The 19294-nt window shown below is 35.0% G+C and overlaps 1 protein-coding gene and 1 long non-coding RNA gene across 16 annotated transcripts in view; one reads left to right on the forward strand and one right to left on the reverse strand.

Annotated features, from left to right (window-relative positions):
- The window catches only part of Spn (Spinophilin), a 595298-nt gene that overhangs the window by 483190 nt on the left and 92814 nt on the right, over positions 1 to 19294 (forward strand). For 9 of the 12 annotated variants that reach the window (XM_069845172.1, XM_069845171.1, XM_069845175.1 and 6 more), the window contains 2 exons: positions 1910 to 3195; positions 6364 to 6437. In XM_069845172.1, coding sequence (XP_069701273.1) covers positions 1910 to 3195; positions 6364 to 6437 — 1360 coding nt within the window. Of the gene's footprint in view, positions 1 to 1909; positions 3196 to 6363; positions 6438 to 11314; positions 14322 to 16301; positions 16620 to 19294 lie in introns of those variants that run through there. The other 3 variants (XM_069845180.1, XM_069845182.1, XM_069845181.1) reach the window with 3 other exon arrangements.
- The window catches only part of LOC138713242 (uncharacterized), a 35393-nt gene continuing 18328 nt past the window's right edge, over positions 2230 to 19294 (reverse strand). For all 4 annotated transcript variants that reach the window (XR_011335799.1, XR_011335801.1, XR_011335800.1 and 1 more), the window contains one exon: positions 2230 to 4483. This is a non-coding gene — a long non-coding RNA (uncharacterized lncRNA). The remainder of the gene's footprint in view (positions 4484 to 19294) is intronic.

Below are 19294 nucleotides of genomic sequence, written 5' to 3' on the forward strand. Positions count from 1 at the left end.
TACAAAGATATACAAGATTATAATACGACAATAATGACAATGAATGGACGGGATAAAATGGATGACTAAACTACATAGCATAATGAGCGAGAATAATATTAAAATACATATTTAAACAAAAGATATAAATGAAAACTGATATAAAACTTCAAAATATATATTACACGTTAAATGGATCCATAATGATAATAATAATAATAATAATAATAATAATAATAATAATAATAATAAACTTTTCCCGAAGCGCCCTGGTATTATTTTATTTACTACACTCCTACTTTTGTCCAGTCTTCTGACCCCTTTCTCAAATTCCATACAGACATTGAAATTACAACTAATACTTGTTTCAGAACAAGTCCACCCAATTTTTACTCTTCATTTTAATTATTGTTACATTTAGGTAACAAGTTTTTCTTAGTTACCTCACAGCCTCTCCAATTATGCTTAAAATGAGAAATTTAATGTTGTAATTTGGTCAAACTTCATTAAATCTTAATTTCTTCGTGTCTATTTTTGTCTAACAAATGGGGAAATAAATAGTATGGTAGTCACTATTAATATTTATTAATTATCAAAACCACTTTTTTACCTTAACCAATAATGATTTATTCTCAGTCACGTGGGGCACAAGGAAGAAATTTTGCCCACCTTGAATATTTTTCCCACTCGAATATTCCCCTAAATCAAAAAAGTTGGCACTGTCATTGGCAGGCTTCGAGACTTCGGACCCAATAGAGCAGTTCAGTGGGAAATCCACATAATGGCGTACTGAGTATAATGGTAAAGCGTAGGCTACAGTGGGTGGGGGTACAGTAGAATGAATGCCAACATATACGCAAAGAAAAACGTTCTAGATTTGAAGGTTCTGACGAATAATTTGGTTTTCATACAAACCTATTTTCAAACTGTGTCTGAAACTATTACACGGTTAGAAAAGTCAGAGCAAGAGATGCCGGAAGCCCTCAAATTAGTTGAGGAAATGACACAGAGAATTAATGAGACACCAAGTACACCGGTTATTGAAAGTGTGAAACAGAAGTGGAAATCAATTTTATGTAAAAATAACGGATATGGAACATTGTGCAATATAAATTGCAAATTAGTAGACATGGAGTCACCCGAGAATAAAGGACTGTCTCTTAGAGACTGCAATGATGTTAGGTTTTTTCGTTTTGCTCCTATCACAGCATACGATGTAGAGCACAGCTTTTCACAATAAAAACTGTGTATGGCAGATAACCGAAAAAGATTTACGTTTGAGACACTGAAAATGTATCTTGTAGTACATTGCAATTCGGTACTGTAACTGTTCTTTCTAAATACGACCAATAGGATAGATGAAGAAATTAAAATTGATACATGTTTATTTTCACCATTAACACTGTGTATAATTAATCACAAATGCTTATACAAGACAGGAGAATAAATGCTTTTCATATTCTCTTGATATTGTCAGAATGTACATAATATGTGTGTTTCCCCATACTACCGTACTCTATTCTAAATAGCAACGTTGTTACCTTTCACTACCTGCAGCGAGTCAACAACCTATAGTGTAAACTTATTGTATCGGGTCCAAAGTCTCGAAGCCTGGTCATTGGTTTTGATAATAAGCGTCATAATTGTTCGACATTAAAATGAATTTAAATACATATATTCAAGATTTGCAATGGAAGGACCCTAATCATCGTCATTATCCACTATGAATTTATTAATTCTAGAAAGTAAAGTTTACTTACGGAAACAATGGAGAACAGTTATTACTAATTTGAATATAGTCTTTGAATACTGAATAATTTGAACATGTTAGCTATGTGAGAAGTCTGCAACAGAAGTGATGACATTAAAGTGTTCTTATTTGTATACAGTCATGTACATTAACTGTTTTTATTCTTTTTCATTGATGCAGGACTTGTGCAAGAAACCAGTAATGGAGGAAAAGAAACCATCGAGACTGGTGGGATCTAAAGTATCCCAGATTGCCAATATCTTTCAAAGCATGGTGCCAGCCAAGGAAACCGAAGTGCTAATCAGCAACTCTACTCCCATGCGGAACAAACCGTCCGACTCTTCACCTAAGCTGGAGCGAAGAAGAGCAGGTACAGGCAGTGAGGAAGCATTGAAAGAGCCGTCAACACCCCGTGACTCTCCAACTCAGGTGACAGTAGTGAGGACTGAGAGCCATGTTGCAAGATTCAATAATGCCCGCGCACTTTTTGAGAAGCTGGGTGCAGAAGATGGTCGTGGTGTTGTCAGTGCCACCGCTAAACCAGAGAAGCCAGTCACAGTTCCTACCATCACCACAGGACCCAAGTTGCCCGTGACTCAAGGTCTGCATGGTCTGCGCTCCAGGTCAAGCTCAGACAACTCCTCTACTGGTACGTCTCCTGTACGCTCACCTCGAACAGCAATAGGTTCACATCACTCTTCTCGCTCACCTTCACCCAGAGATCGGGGGATTGGTGACAGTGTCTCCACAGGTGGGGGATCGTTATTCGGTATTGTAAGCAGTGGTACATCAGAGATAGATGGACGAAAGGTGCATGCCACTAACGGCCATCAAACAAATGGTGGTCCGGATCTGGTAGACGAAGAAGTAGCAGTGCCACCGACACAGGTGTTGACAACAATCCCAACATCTGTCACAGACAGATTAACACAACAGCCACGCGGTGTTCGTACAACTGGGAAGACAGTTGACAGTAATCACTCAAACGGGATCATTAAGACTGAAAATGAGAAGACGCCAAGTGAGGAAAAATCACGCTCTGTTGGAGTGACAAATTTGACGAAGAAGCCCGAGAAACCAGAGAAACCGGAAAGAAAATTCAACAGTAGAGAACTGATAGAGAAACAGAGGAACTGGACTTCACATTTCTCGAAATCGCGTTCAACACGGTACAACAGTGACCCTAACAAAACAGAAGTGCGAGTGGGGTTGAGTGCTGGTGGCACAGGTAACAAGTTACCCTCAGTGGGCTCCGAACCGCAAGCTCAGAAGCTGACACCAAACAGCGCCCTGCCCGCTACAAACCCTGCAGCTCGAAGTGCCTCGTTCAGTGCTACCCGGCCTGTGAGGTCCCCCACTGTGTCCCCTCCACCTCCTCCTGTTCGAGCTGGACAAACACCATCAACGAGACAAGAGAAAACAACAGAATCACCACCACTTTCACCAGTCAAGACCACTAGTTCTGGGTAAGTGATTATACACTGCTCAAAACAATTAGGGGAACACTATGAATTACATAAATATTGTTTTTCATTGGATAAGGGTACAGACAGGAAAAATAATAAATACATTATTTGTGCCACCATGTCAATAAAAACAAATGAGTAGGCCTAATGAATTTTAATGCCAACTAACAACTTCATTAAAAAATTCTAAATCTTGTCTTAACTTTTCAAACTTCATCATCTTCATCATTGGCGCTACAGCCCTTGGTGGGCCTGGGCCTCCCTTAGTAATTGTCGCCATCCGTCTCTGTCTTGTGTAGCAGCCTTCCAATTCTTGCACCCCAACTTTCTGGCATCCTCTTCCACTCCATCAATCCACTGCAAGTGCTGTCGACCCCGTCTTCTCTGACCTCCCGGATTTGTTATTACAATTTTTTTTGCAAGGTTCACTTGGGTCCATGCGTATTACATGTCCTGCTCACCTCAATCTGCTTGTTTTAACTGTATTGATTATATTTGGCTCTCCTAGAAGTCTATATAATTCATAATTGCATCTCCTCCTCCAGAGACCTTCCTCAAATTGCCATAGATCCTTCACAGAATCTTTCTTTCGAAAATCTCCAATCTTTTTTCATCGTTTTTGGAGATTGACCACGTTTCTGCCGCACATGTCAAAACTGGTCTCACTAATGTTTTGTAAAGAATAATTTTTTACTTTCCTGGATAGAGCATGCGAACTAAAGTGATATTTCATGCAAAAATATGCTCTGTTTACTTTCATTAATCGATTAGAGATTTCATTTGGACATGTTATTATCACTAGTGACCACTGATCCCAAATATGTAAAGTTGTCAACTTTCTCAAGATTATAATCTGATATCTGCAGGCTGTCTATCTTGTCAACTATATTTCCATTATCTGCCAACATATATTTTGTTTTCCTCTCGTTGAGAGGCCTATTTCTTTTCCAGCCTGTTCCTTTCAAACTTAAACAACCTTTATAAAGATCTGGTATCGTGTATGGCCTCCACGACATTTGATGACATCTTGGTACCTTTGTGGCATACTCCTTACGAGATTCTGGATTTCCTCTTGGGTGATATTCTCCCATTCCTCCTTTAGAGCACCTCTAAGTTCCTGCAGTGTTTGTGGAGCTGCAGGTCGGTTCCTGACATTCCTATCTAGAATATTCCACAAGTGTTCAATTGGGTTCAGGTCCGGGCTGATTGCTGGCCACTCCAATACCTCAATCTCATTCTCCCTTAGGAAATTCCTGGTGACAGCCGCAGAATGTGCTGTGGCATTATCCTGAAAAACAGAAATCCAGGGTCTACTCCAATGGTAGAAGGCACTACATGTTCTTACAGAATGTCCTCCATAAACCGGACAGTATTCAGTAGCTGGGGAACAATTACGAGGTCCATACGATTGTTGTACATAATCCCGGCCCAGACCATTGTGGAACCCGTACCAAATTTATCAACTTCCTGGACACATGCTGCAGACAGTCTTTCCCTTGGCTGTGCCCACACCCTTAAACATCAGTTTTTATACAAAATAATTGTTCTTTTACTTCATTAGTAATTAAACTAGATTATTTTGTTGGTGTTGTTTAATCAACTATCCGAAGACAGGTCTGAGCCTCACAAGTGATTACCAAACAGGCATCACTTATGAGGTGATTAAGCCAGGAGATAATGGTATAAAATTTAAAAAAAAGTCATAAATAGTCAATTACGAATTTAGGAGTCATTTGCGTATTATATTAGTTTCGTTCACATGCAGTTGAGAACCTAAGTTTCGACTTGTACTTTTTCTTCATTTTAATTTTGTGTTTATTTGGTTTTTATACCTGTCACGTCATTAGTTCAGCAGTATCTCATAACATTCAAACAAAAGAAAGTGAAAAAAGCACCAGACCACGATAATATGTTAAAATGTCTCTTATCGTAATTCATGGTAACTTCTAATAAACGTGTGAAATAGAAACACAATATTATGAATCGAAATGTATTAAAATATTTGTTAAAAAATTGTGGAAAAAGTCCACACAAAGGAGTTTGATATAACTATAACATGGTACCTGAAGAAAAATGTTGCATGTTGGTGATGTGTTTTTAACTTAATTTCGCAATTTTCAGTTTACATATAGAGGGCACAATCTTCAAACTGTAACTACGTAAATTAATTAAAGAATCTCGATTTAGAGAAGCTATAATAAAAGTCCAGAATATTTTCCTTTCTATAATTATTCTCTCTCATCTAGTTATTTCTGTTTATGACAGTGTAGCCTATATGATATTTGATTTTTATGTCTCAAAATCAGACCATTTTTATTCGAAATTTGTATTCAGTTTATATTATCTCTAGTAGATACACACAGCCGTACCAACATAAAACATGTCCTGTCCCTAGATATGTTGTTGTTGTTTCCTAATGCCAGGCATTTGACAATAATCATTTGACCTCTTGCACTCCAATATTTTTCAAAGATATTATCATGGTCAGCCACTGAAGCACAGATTTTGAAGTGTTCCGAATCCATTTCTTGGTTTGAGTTGCACAGTGGGCAGTTAGGGGACTGATATATTCCAATTCTATGCAGGTGTTTGGCCAAACAGTCATGACCTGTTGCCAATCTGAATGCAGCTACAGACGATTTTCGTGGTAAATCGGGAATTAACTGTGAATTATGTCCCTAGGTATAACCTTCGTTATACATGGGGATACTTCTGCAGATGTTAGAAATTTCAAACAAATGGGTCCAATAATGAACCAAGAAATAATTTGTTTAGCTTATATATAATCAAAAGTTATCATCGAGAATCCATAAGAAGTTCTGAGGCCTCAGTGAAAGAAATTTGCAAAAATTAAAATGAAAAATGTGCCCCAAGATAAAACATCTCTTGTATATTTTGATATGATTTATTTCTCATGTGTTCGAACTATGTAGAGGTTATTGATATATTATATTGACTGTCGTGCTTTTCTCATATATGACCTGCCATTCTTTTAAAAATTCGCAACTAGCATTGAAAATGCTACGATATTTAGAACTGAACAAAATTATATTGTGGATTCACGAGTATGCTTATTATCACGAAATACTTATTATTTTATTATGCTAATAAAAGCACGTACGTTCAGTTTCTATTCATGATTTGTAACATATTGCTTGTACTTTTCAGTTTCCAAGATGACAAACTAAAACAGCCTCCATTGTCACCAGATGAACGCAGTGTATCACCAAACGTTTCTATAGGTAAGGGAAAAAATCTTTATTTTATGGTTGTAATGTGTTTATAAATATATTAGGAGCAACATAACATATATATCATCAGTTTATTTGGTCTAACTGAAACTTGTCAAGTTTATAAATGATTTGATATCTGAGTCATAATAAGATGGAAAAAATGAACAACTCATGGTGAATTAGGAAAGTAATGCAATAATAAATTGATGGCTATACTGTTTATGTATGTAATATCCTTGCATTAACTTCATTAGATTTGTGATATATGTTGTTATGATTATTATGTATGGCTGTGATGAAGTGAGTCGACTGTGATTTGTTTTAAATGATGCTATCCTAGTAATTTTTCGACTGTAAAACCAGAAGACTCGAATAACATTTTCTTTTAGAATTGTTTAATTATTTATATTTTGTAAGAAGTTTAAAGCACTTTATGTTGGTGTAGTGGTTATTAGGAACGTTCTGTCATCATAACTAACACAAGTTAGTGAGTTCACAATTAGCTCCATCAACAAAACTAACACTCCATTGAAGTGGTGGCTGCTTGAAAAGTTAGACATGATACTGTTTAAGGAAGATACTGTTTCATGGTAATTCAATGCGCTTGTAAACAGCTTTGTCAAGTAAGTAGGAAATGGTACATAGACTTCCATTAGAACAACAGAGAAACTGCACTGAAACTCAGACTTTTTCATAAAAGAATGTTGACCAATAACCATGAAGAAGTAACTTAGTATTCCTAAAACGATCTGTCTGTTTTGATTAATGAATGTAACACTATGTGATGTCCATTATTATTTAACAAGAATATAACATAACATATTTCTCAGCTTTTGGAAACAGTTTTAGGAACAATTAGGTTATGGTTATTTCTAGTCTCATGAGAATTTACCATATTACCAGAATCATATTAATGTAAATTTTCATATGCGAACATAATGTTAGCAAAAACATACATTGAAGAAAGGGTCAAAATTCCAAATTCAATGATTAACCGCTTACAGTGTTCTCTTGAGTCACAACCGTAAGACTCTTAGTCCTTTGCACCACAATTTACATTATTTTTAACTGTTATTCACTTATATGATTCTTTATACAGAGTGTAAGGAGTATGAGTGTCGTCCTTTTCACAGTCATCGGGGACAGTCTACAGGATAAAAAAATTTCCATACAACATAGGGTCGAAACTTGATAGTTTTCCCAGAAAAAAAAATTTCTTTTCCTATTTCATTTGCGTTATACTGCTTATATGATTAGTAAAATTACGAAAACATAGTAAAATTACGAAAACTATTACGTCAGTAGGTATATCAAGCAATGAGTTAATATTAGTTTAAATAAATATTTGTGTGTTCTATTACGTTTTCGTAAAATTAAATAAAAATGCATGCTTAAATTTGTTAATATTCCGGCTTGAGAGACGTAGCAACATGTTCAGCAGGCAGTACTCTGCACAGACGTACAAGTCAGCTGAGTTCAAGCTCCCTGTCCATAGATCTACTGCAGAGTGGATGACAGTTCAGTACAGGGTATTCGATAAACAACTTACAATGCCATTTACAGTTTAGGAATATCATTTGTTATTAATTTATGGAGAAAGTCGTTGTAATTCAAGTGAAGCAAGAAGGATGTACCATCAACATTTTCCTCAAAGAAGGTTACCTAATCAGCGAACTTTTGTAGCAGTTTCTCAACGATTTTTAGAAACTGGGAGCCTCTTACCCCTTTTCGAAAATCACACAACCAGAAATTTGTTTAAAAATGATACTGCTTTATGGAAGCGGGAGAGATTAAAATTTTGCATTAGAAAAAAAGTTCGTGTGATTTTGTGCAGAAAACCATTATTGTTTATTTTTTAGGCGTACAAAAAAAATAGAGCAATATTGTTACATAAAATGTAAATTTACCATAATGTTCTATTAATGAGATTGAAAGTTTGTATTTGCTGCTCGTTTTATGTAAACAACAGTATTATCATGGTCCGCTCCTGCATTAGAACAGAGCATCTGTTTTGTACCGGTATGTCTGTACCCTCTTGAGCTGTACCACAGTCTACTATATACAGTCGCGAAGCTCAATATGTAGTAAAAATGCAAACATGGATAGTTGCCCACCACTAGGATCGCTACTATCGCCTAATCATCGCAGATCTCTCTCCTAGCAGCCGACAAAATATGTTACACTTTCGTTGTGTTCTTTTGGAAAAATTAACACCTTCCTTCCATTATTGAAATATTAAGTCCATAAAGTTAATTTATTATTTTAATGAAGTATATTAAATTCCACCATAAACTCGAAGATACCTGCAAGAAATAGGTTAATATTATTTTTGTTTGTGCAAAACGAACTGAAATTTACTATAATCGCTTCACTCATTTAAGATTATAGCGATAATTAACTATGAAACCAATAAATATTAATTTGCATTTCCCTTTACAACAACAATAATGGAAATATGAATTAATGGATTAACTTATGTACGTGTACCGGTACTTGTAGTGTAGGCTTACGTAGTTGAGGTTAAGCAATAATAATCACATCAGAATTGGAAATAAAACGTGATTAATAAATTTTATTGTAACAGACTTTTTCTACGTCTCTAATAAAGTAACAAATAAAAATAACAACAAAATTAACAGCTGTAATTAAAAACATATCCTTTGAAAAAAAAAGTAGGCCTAATCAATAATAATCCCACCAGAATTGAAAATAAAACGTGATCAATAATTTGCATTAAAACAAACTTAATTTTTCTACGTCTCTAGTAAAATATTATTACTCCAATTATTGTATTTTAGCCATTAACATTTTCATTACAACCAATAACGAACATTTCACAAGCATCAATGTCAAATAAGCAACGAGCTAGCACTTGATGGAAATACGATTCAGTCCAAAGTCGACCGTGGACAGTCTATTGTTTCTAGTTGCTAACCGCTTGGAGCGCTTTATCACGAGATTTGCAAAAAATCACCTCAAGCTTCGCGACTGTATATAGTAGACTGTGGCTGTACTGTGTACTTATAAACCCCACCTCCCCGTCCAGCAACATTGCAAAACATCTGATATTGTAAACTTTAATAATTCGTTAAATATTACAATTAGAAAGATTATAAGGACATTTTTTCTTCCTTATGACACGAATAATCATCAGCTAAAATAATGGCACTTATACCCCTTACACTCTGTATACATTGGAACAAACATTACTATTGGGTTTTTCTGTACAGTGAATCGTAAATTAGTACGAATTTTTTATGATTATTAATATTCTTATTTTTTATAATAAAAATTCTAGTAATTTACTGATTAATTTTACAGCAAAACCCTATAGTAAGTTTTGATTCCATGTATGTAAGGATCCATATAAGTGAATATCAGTTAAGAATAATGTAAATTATGGCGCAAAGGACTTTTTATATAAAGTGATTCAGTATTTTAATAAATAAATTGCAAACCATTTATCATAAGCAGATGAAATTTTGTACATTTGTCATTATTAACCAGATATACCTTACTTTCATACTTACTTACTTACTTACTTACTTACCTACAAACGGCTTTTAAGGAACCTGCAGGTTCATTGCCGCCCTCACATAAGCCTGCCAGCAGTCCCTATCCTTGTGCAAGATTAATCCAGTCTCTATCATCATATCCCACCTCCCTCAAATCCATTTTAATATTATCCTCTCATCTACGTCTCGGCCTCCCTAAAGGTCTTCTTCCCTCCGGTCTCCCAACAAAAACTCTATATGCATTTCTGAATTCGCCCATCCATGCTACATGCCCTGCCTATCTCAAATGTCTGGATTTAACGTTCCTAATTATACCAGGTGAAGAATACAATGCATGCAGTTCTGCGTTGTATAACTTTCTTCATTCTTCTGTAACTTCAGCCCTCTTAGCCCCAAATATTTTCCTAAGAATCTTATTCTCAGACACCCTTAATCGCTGTTCCTCTCTCAAAGTGAGAGTCCAAGTTTCACAACCATACAGAACAACCAGTAATATAACAACCAGATATACCAGTGATCAGAATTAGATGAATCTAGCTTCATAAGTATGGTAGTTATTGATTTCAATATTGTGTACCCTTAAAAATATGGAACTTGGAAATTTCAGTATAGTGTATCCTTAATACCAGATTAAATAATAATAATAATAATAATAGTAAACTGCCCCCCATTGAGGGTAGCCCTTACGGACTCGGTATATCCTCAAAAAAATTATTATACATATGTAAACATAGATATTAAACTTTAAAGAAGAGAAACAAAGAAAAGGGCGTGAAAAATTACAATTGCTATTAATGTAGCACCACGTGATTAATTAGGATTTGGCAGGATTTTTTTAACACAATTATCACAATGTCATCCCTCAGAGATGTTGGCAGAGCAAACTGCCGTCGAAATTCTTCGAAAAAGCTGGTATAGTCCCTAGAGCACCTATGAGCAAGCCGAATACCTCTACGTGAATTAAGGCATATTTCAGCTTGAAATAGTTGACTGTAGGCTCATAGATCGACTTCTTCTCAAGGTGGACCTCGGCTGACTGATAGATATTAAAATATATGTATTCATTATATAGTATCCTATATATTTAAAAAGGGACATACAGTATGTGTTATGTATAGAGTATATGTTTGTTGGTATAAGAGGTGTCTCATTCTAAAAGATGTATATACATGACTATATAGTTATTAGAAGTCAGTATAAACTCTTCAGTTTTTCGGACATGTTCCAATAAAAACATGGAACATGGAGATGTTGGCCTATGTCCAATGGGGGTGTGATACAGGAAGGTGGAGGAGGGTACTATTTATAACTAGTTTGCAACTTGGGAGGGAATCTCCAGCCTTTGCAACAGTGTTCTGTGTGTGAGAAAGAGTGAGTAGTGTGTCCGGCCACAGATAGCTGTTGTTAGTCATCCCACAATGGTTGAACTCTTGAATGAAACGTGATAAAAGAATTCAGTTAACGAACTTTTTTTTTATCAGTTGTAAACTGCATAGAGTGCTCTTGTGTGTACACTTGTAAATGAGTGTGTTGTGTAAATTGTATTGCTGTAGTACAGCGTACATCCGAAATAAAGCAAACAAGTTATTTATTTTGAAATGTCATAGCAAATTGTGCTAGTGAGCGAACAAAAAAGTGAATCATTTTATACTTCTTAGTAAAACGATATATGTTATTTTTAATTTTGTTATATTATAAATTAATACAAATTTAAGACAATGCTACTTACTTCAAATTACATGCTTTGCTTTATTATTAGGTTAAATAGAACATTAGTTTTTTTAGGTACCAGTATGTATTTTGTATGGTAATTATCTATAAGTACTGGTTTTGGTTTTTTGTGAAATTAATATTTTATAACCTACTGATTAACTATTATTCCCAATGTTGAAACAGTTAGAAAAAGTGAGCGGAAAACAATCGTAGTTTAGATTTATTATATTTACGTACTTACGGATATTGGCCGATTGGAAGTGGTGGTCAGCCATTTTGTGTTTGATGTTTATAACAGGACAGGAACCGTTTGGCTCTGGCTCATGGGCTGATCTCTCGTGCAGTGCCGATGTGATCCTTAGGTGAATTTATTTTCGCGTGTACATTCCAGATCAAATCAGACAGTTCCCTTCGTGCTCTGGTTATACATCTTGCATATGCGAAGGTTAGGTTTGGTTAGTTTAGGTTTTTATTAGCCAAATCCGCGCAAGATCCTGTCACGAGCCACACGTGTATAAATCGATGTTTGATGACGTCGCATTAATTTGATATTCGATTGTTTTCATTTTATTTCTGTCATTTTGAGATTAGTTTTGTGATGGAAGGAGTGTGTAGTTCTATATCTCGTAATAGTAGTTTGTGTGGAGGTTGTATTTACGGATGTCGGATATTTAGTAGAGTTCATGTACAAGAGGGCATATCCAAATCATCATGAACGCATGCATCGTTTTTTCATGGAAGTGCGAGAAATGTATTCGCACCTTCATGAGTGTGAGGTAAGTGATCGTAGTTTGCTATTTAGTGAACTGTTTCGTCGTTGACATAGATTAGGTTAGACTATATTAGCTTAGGAATGTTGAGTTGATCATTATTATAAATTGAAATGTAACTTTGAAGTTGTTTATATTTGAAGTGTTTTGTTTTTGCGAAATTTTTGTGTTTTGAATTTACTTGCGAAAGTTGGGAGTTTTCAGATTTTTTTCTGAAGTTATTTCAAATTTTAATGTTTTCCGCTCATTTTTTCTTAGTGTTTTCATTTTTGGCGCAAAAATGGGGGGTTTTTGGAATGTATTTTTCTCGAAAGGACAGAACCAGTGCTTTTCTATTAGTAGGCAAATGCACCTAAAAAGAGTGAAACCAATATATTTTGAATTCGAATGTATCATATGTTGAAGTTACTTTCTATACTATAGTGCTATAAACCAACTGATTGTAATTTGGAATTTTTTAGCTTCGAAAAAAATATCTAAAGACTTCATGTTTGAAAAATTATTTTCTGTTATATTTGTAATACATAAATACGTTAATTATTCGCTTATTGAGACAATATTTAATTGTTAGTGTTTTAAATTGTGAAGATCTGAACATCATTTTCGGTATAATTCCATTTAGTGCCTTGTAACAATGCAAAGAATTTTCAGGCCTTTTTTTTTTTTAATTGAAATAAAATCTGTTTAGCAGATAGCTGCAATGACATTTCCAAGACAGTTTTAAGTTAAACAGTTAAAGAAAGTTTTGGTTTGAAACAAGCAAGTGGAACTGTACACTGTTAGTATTCTTGTGATTTACTATTGAGCTGCTGTATGTTATTCACAATTTTGATTGCAGTGTTTTTACGGAACTAAAATTACAGTTTATTGCTTCATAATGTCTTAATGTTATGAGTTATGACGAAAAAGTAACATCCATGCTGTTATAAGCAACTAATATAGTCTTTTTCACTTAAACTTGTAATAATCAGGAACTCCTTATGAAGTTTATTTAAAGATTTCTTAACTACGGTATATGTAAGCTATTCTAGTCTGAATTATAAATGGAATTATTAAGATTCTTGTTCAGATCAAGTAACAGTATATCAAGATTGAAGATCTTTTGGCCGCATGAATAATTTCTGATTAACCTTATATCGCTGACTGACTAGTTAACGCAGTAAAGAGATATAAAGTTAATCAGTGATTATCTAAGTGTTAAAAGTGTATATATAGAACAATGAAGAAAGATGAATAATTTTATTCGAGTTAAATAAATTCTTTGTAATATTGTAACTTTTTATATAAACATTCTTTATGGTTCCTGTTCAGAGTACTTAACATTTAAGCTACATGTTTTGTAAGACGTCTACTTTTAACTTTTAAGTTTTTCGTTGTGCACATTCACATTCTTACTTTAATATATCATGTATTAAATAGGTCACACTTTTATTCGACGTCAACAGAAGTGATAATATTATTGTTGTTATTTCGTCATAAGATGATTATGCTTCACTATTAAACGATATATTTTGCGTCAGTTTTGTGACGTGATAAGACATTACACATTTCAAGCACAAATGGTGTTTTCTTAGGCAGAAGAGAAGCCTGGTGATACATTAAAGTGAACTAACTGTGAGATGCAGAAAAGTTCATTGTTTGCATTGTGGACAGCTGTGATTGGATTGAGCATTTGACCCTGGGAGTGGCAGTCTGTATCTAAATCTGGCTGTACCCTTCTCTCTGTCTCATGTGTTTATCTCCCACAAACTATGTGCCTACGTCTCCTGTGTACCAGTTGCTCGGGTATGAACCTGTTGTGTGGTGTTACGTTTTGGTGTAAACAGTGCTCAAAATGTGTAAGAAAAAGCAGGAGATTAGAAAACGAAATCCGTACCATAATAACTGGAAGTAATGTTAGTGTACATTGTTACAAGTAATCGTTTTATTCTATTATGCTTTTAATTGCAGTGACTCTCTATATGGAAGAAAAGTTAATACAAAAATTGTACTATTTAGACATAATCACTGTATTGGAAATTGGTTTTGGTGTAAAGTTTCTTGAGTTTCATTAACACGTGTATATATTTAAAGAACTAGAACGTGTTACTCCTTCAAATCAATACAGTCCCTGAATTTGTCGTCAGCTGTACCTCCATTCCAATTAAACTGCATCCTTGCTGAGTAAGTTGTTGCAAAAAAACATGCTAAAATTTGTAAATAAATAATTGTTTGAAAGATTATTAAAATTATTTCAAGTTTTATAGTCTTCGTAATAAAATACTAACATTTCTTGTATAGGAAATTATTTTGAACTTCTCAGATGTTGAACTATGTACCGGTAATTCAGATTTATTTATTTTGTTTTAAGCCAGTTTACTCTCAAATATATTGTGATCTGAAGAACTGAATAGTCACTTTCGTTAACGTTAAACAAATTCACAGTTACTATACATAAATTACAAAGATTATTAATTTTTCAGGACACATTCGGAAATGTTAATAGTGAAAATAATGTATTATTATAATTAAGAATTTTGAAAGATTTAAATATATAAATTTCAGAGTTACATTTCAGTTTATTATATTCAGGTGACATTTATAAATATTCATCTCCTATTCTAGACGAACCTGTCTTTGTACTTCACATCTTTATATAAAAACATTAGACACATTACGTAGACATAATATCATTTTCAGTTCATTAGCAACTTTAATACATTTAAGTAAACATTTTTCAACTACTGTGGTCAATTTGCTCGATGCTCAGTGATAATGTGTTCATGCCGTCAAAAGTTTTTCTTTTATTCAATTGGTAATTCTTTTTATAAAATTGTAATTTGAGTATAAATGACATTTATGTCTGCCATTTACTGTAGGAAAAATATTTTATACATCAGTAATACAGACACACTTGAGTCCTAGTTTAATCTCTGTTTTATAAATGTTCCCAAATTACTCAACTGATTTAAAAAAAAATGGAAATCGGTTTTTTTATTCGTTACTTATTGTCTTCGAGCTGTTCATCACAATATATTCGTTACATTTAGTAATAGAAAAAGTGTTCTGATTGTAAAAAAGTTAAAATTTTCGAGTTAGCTATACACAGGTAAATAGGTCTATCTGGTTTTTTCGAGTAATAATAATAATAATAATAATAATAATAATAATAATAATAATAATAATAATGATGATGATGATAATGATGATGATGATAATAATAATAATAGTAATAACAACAATTATAATAATAATAATGATCTGCCATGGGGGTCCAATGGTGAGAACGCTGGACTTCTAATCCTGTGGACCTAAGTTCGATCCCCAGTATACCCCCAATTTATGACATGTGTTGGGCAAGCCCGTGGTTCAGGTAACACAGGGATTTTCTCCAGGAGGTTTGCTTCCTCTGTAGCATCCCAACAAATCTCAATCATCTCATCTCGTCGCTGGTGTAACATAGACCAGACTCATATGGCGCACCCTGAGCAATGACTGTCAGTAAATTGGTCTACACAACTGGCTTCATATGGGTGAATTACGAACAGTGAAGCATCCGCCATGATGATGATGATCAGTGCTTTTTTTTTTCTGGCGGAACGCACCAAAATAGCGTTACAGCACCTTTTTGATGAAGCTTTTAACATAATTTTTCTTTGAACTCTACTTATGCCTTAAAAATCTTAAAAGTTGGCGAAAAGGAGGTTAAAAACGACAAAATTCCCGTACAATGGACAGTAATCATCTCCCTGTCTGCTATAATAAACTCTACACAGAATTCCACCACTTTTTTCTCCAGAAGCAATGATGATGATGATGATGATGATGATGATGATGATGATGATGATGATAAATATACGTGTCTCTAGGAATGGAGGAATACAAGATATGAAAGGCTGATAAAAGCGTTAAATTTGAACAAGCTTCATGATCAATACATAGCATTCAGCACTGCTACATTAAATTACCATTTTGAGCACTATTTATTCTATCTGTCTGAATTAGCAGGATCGGCAGGAACATTACATTGGATTTTACCTGTTGCCGGCCTATAATAGTACTGTATTGCAGTGATATTGAATTTGATATTATGGTGCAGTGCTGTTCAGTAGTGTTTTTCTGAGTGTGAATACCTGGAATGTCTGGTGGTCACCATTGTGAGTCAGTTGGAAACGCAGGTGGTGGAGAAAGATGGTTCTGCTTGGTGTATATGTGTACGTAGCAGTTTCCCCTAGTTGTGAATACAATTCGTTTGAATTTATATTTAAAGTTTGCATTACATTAAAGTGCAGTCATGATTCAGTATTAGCTGTGGGATCCAGTTTATACATAGGCCTACACTGTTTTCAGAACTTAACAGGGTTATAATTAATGGAGGTAAAGGTATGTGGGAGAAATTCCTGCACCTTTCTTCCCCCCACATGTTTCATCCCTGGCTTGTATAGTCATAATTATACCCCTGCCTAGAAATAATACCTCGAACAATATAACAGCTTGGTTTCCCCTCCTCTTATGAAAGTATTTTATTCGAGACTTGGAACTTGGTAGTGTAATGTGGATGTATTGGGAGGTTAAGAAAATTAATTTTTGAGATTAGTAAAGATTTTCTCTTGGACATTTCTATAATACAAATGCAGTAGAGTTGTAACATTGTTACATTACTGGAATTGTTATATGTAGGGTGACCAGATTTACATCGATAAAAAAGAGGACACAAAGCTTAAAAAAAGGAGGACATTGTTCGAAAAAATAGAACAAAATATGTACTTAGATTTAAGCTTAGGCCCTATATTATAGGTACTTTAAATTACGTCAATATCTGTTTTATTACAAAATAATTATGATAAAAATTATAATGATTTTACACAGTTAGCTACATATGAAAGCCAAGGGAGCTATAATATTAAAGAGGACAGGAAATACCTATTTAGATTTAGGCTTAGGCCTATATTATACTTAAAATGATGTCAATGTCTATTTTATTACACCATACTTATGATAAAACTTAATAATATAAAATGATTTTACAGTTAGCTACATATGAAAGCAACGACCGTAACAAGTCGGAGCAAAGAGAGTTATGATCTTGGCAAAGAGTATATTCCGTCGATGCTGCTGCTGCCATCTACAGGAAAATTACTTGAAAAAGGCGTCATATCAGATAATTTCAAAATATCAGGCATACAAGTTACGAAAAGGACATTTCCTGATATTTTAATCTGCCCAGACCCCAGATAAAGGCCTAAAAAGAGGACATAACCGGACAAAAGAGGACGTCTGGTCACCCTAGTTATATGTCTATTATAAATTAAATTATATTTTCTTTATAAGGTGTTTCAGAAAGGATGGTGCAAAAGTAAAGTTGATGTGTTCGTAGCCGAACGAACCTAATACAACTGTAAAGTAAAAGTAAATTCATGGCACTACAGCCCTCTGAAGGGCCAAGACCGACCAGCCAGTTGCTGGCCTCACGTCCACATGCCAAAGCACAGGTGGATGATCATCCAACCAGAATGGAGGTATCATGTGGTTAGCACAATGATCCCCCAGCCGTTATAGCTGGTTTGCGAAACTGGATTTTTCGCTACATATCATAGCTCCCCAAGTGCATCACGATGCTGGGTGAGCACTGGTCCCATACACTGGCCGAAATTTCATGAGAAAATTTCTTTCCCCGCCATGAGGATTCGAACCAGCGCGCATTCCGTAATGCGAGTCCTAGGCAGGATGCTTTAAACCGTGACGCCACAGCACGGGACCTAATACAACTGTATTGACATGAAAAGACACATTAATTGTCCAAGTTTTTACCTCTGTTCTACAAATGCTCAATGTAGCCCCGTTCATGATATGACAGATGTCGAAATGGTACTACTTCAGTTCTGTCCAGACTCGTGCCAGCATGTCCTTGGATATTGACTTCACTGTTTCTGTGATGCTTCGTCTCAGGTCGTTCAGGTTCTGTGGTAGAGGGGTGACATACACGAAGTCTTTGGTATACCTCAACAGAAAGAAGTTTCAAAGTTTTTGATCTGGCGATCATGGAGGGCGGAGGCGATATTGGTGAATCGTTTCCTGCACTGCTGATCCAATGTTCTGGTAGGGATTCATTATGCTTCCGTAAGAGTGCAGTGCCGTGGATTGTGATACCTGTAATTCCCTACTAGCCTTGCTACGACTGTGTTCGTACACAGCTCATATCCTGTTTACCGTTTCTTCTGAAGTCTGTGGATGGCCCAAACTTTTTCCAGAACACAAACATCCATTGATTTCGAATTACCTCACCCAATGCGCAATGCAGTTTCGATGTGGTGCGTCCTTCCAAATTTAGTCCTAAAGTTTCGCTGTACTGTCACACTAGCCCCCTTGTTCATGCAAATTCCATGACGCAAAATGCTTTCTCTTGCTTGCTTCAATGTCGCCATTTTATGTAGTAGTACACTACAACTCTGGTGGTGATGATATGAACTAGCAAATACGCGCAAAATAATGTGAGACCTGTCGTCTTCATTATTTTCAATAATTGACTGTTTAACATTGTTGTCACTCTCACTACAGGTTTTTACTTTTACACCATCCTATTTGAATCACCTTTTATTTTAAATGAAGGGTAAATCAGTGATGCAGCTTGAACTTTTATTTCATTCCTAGTGAAGTATACAGGAACTCTCAGTGTGTCGAAGGTTCGATCTAGGGCTACCTGTTAATTTTGCCTTATTGTTTTGCTAAAGAAGAATAATTGCTTCATGCAAGACCAGGAGTTGAGGGGAATTCTAAGACTCATTCATTCTGTGTCTTATTTATCCATACTTAATTTTTATGAACTCATTATTTTAACATGGTATATTCTAATAGTGAAAAGTCAAGTTTCATATATTATTAGAGGGCT

The sequence above is a fragment of the Periplaneta americana genome, chromosome 14 (genome assembly GCF_040183065.1).
Source record: "Periplaneta americana isolate PAMFEO1 chromosome 14, P.americana_PAMFEO1_priV1, whole genome shotgun sequence".
NCBI classification, from domain to species: Eukaryota; Metazoa; Arthropoda; class Insecta; order Blattodea; family Blattidae; genus Periplaneta; species Periplaneta americana.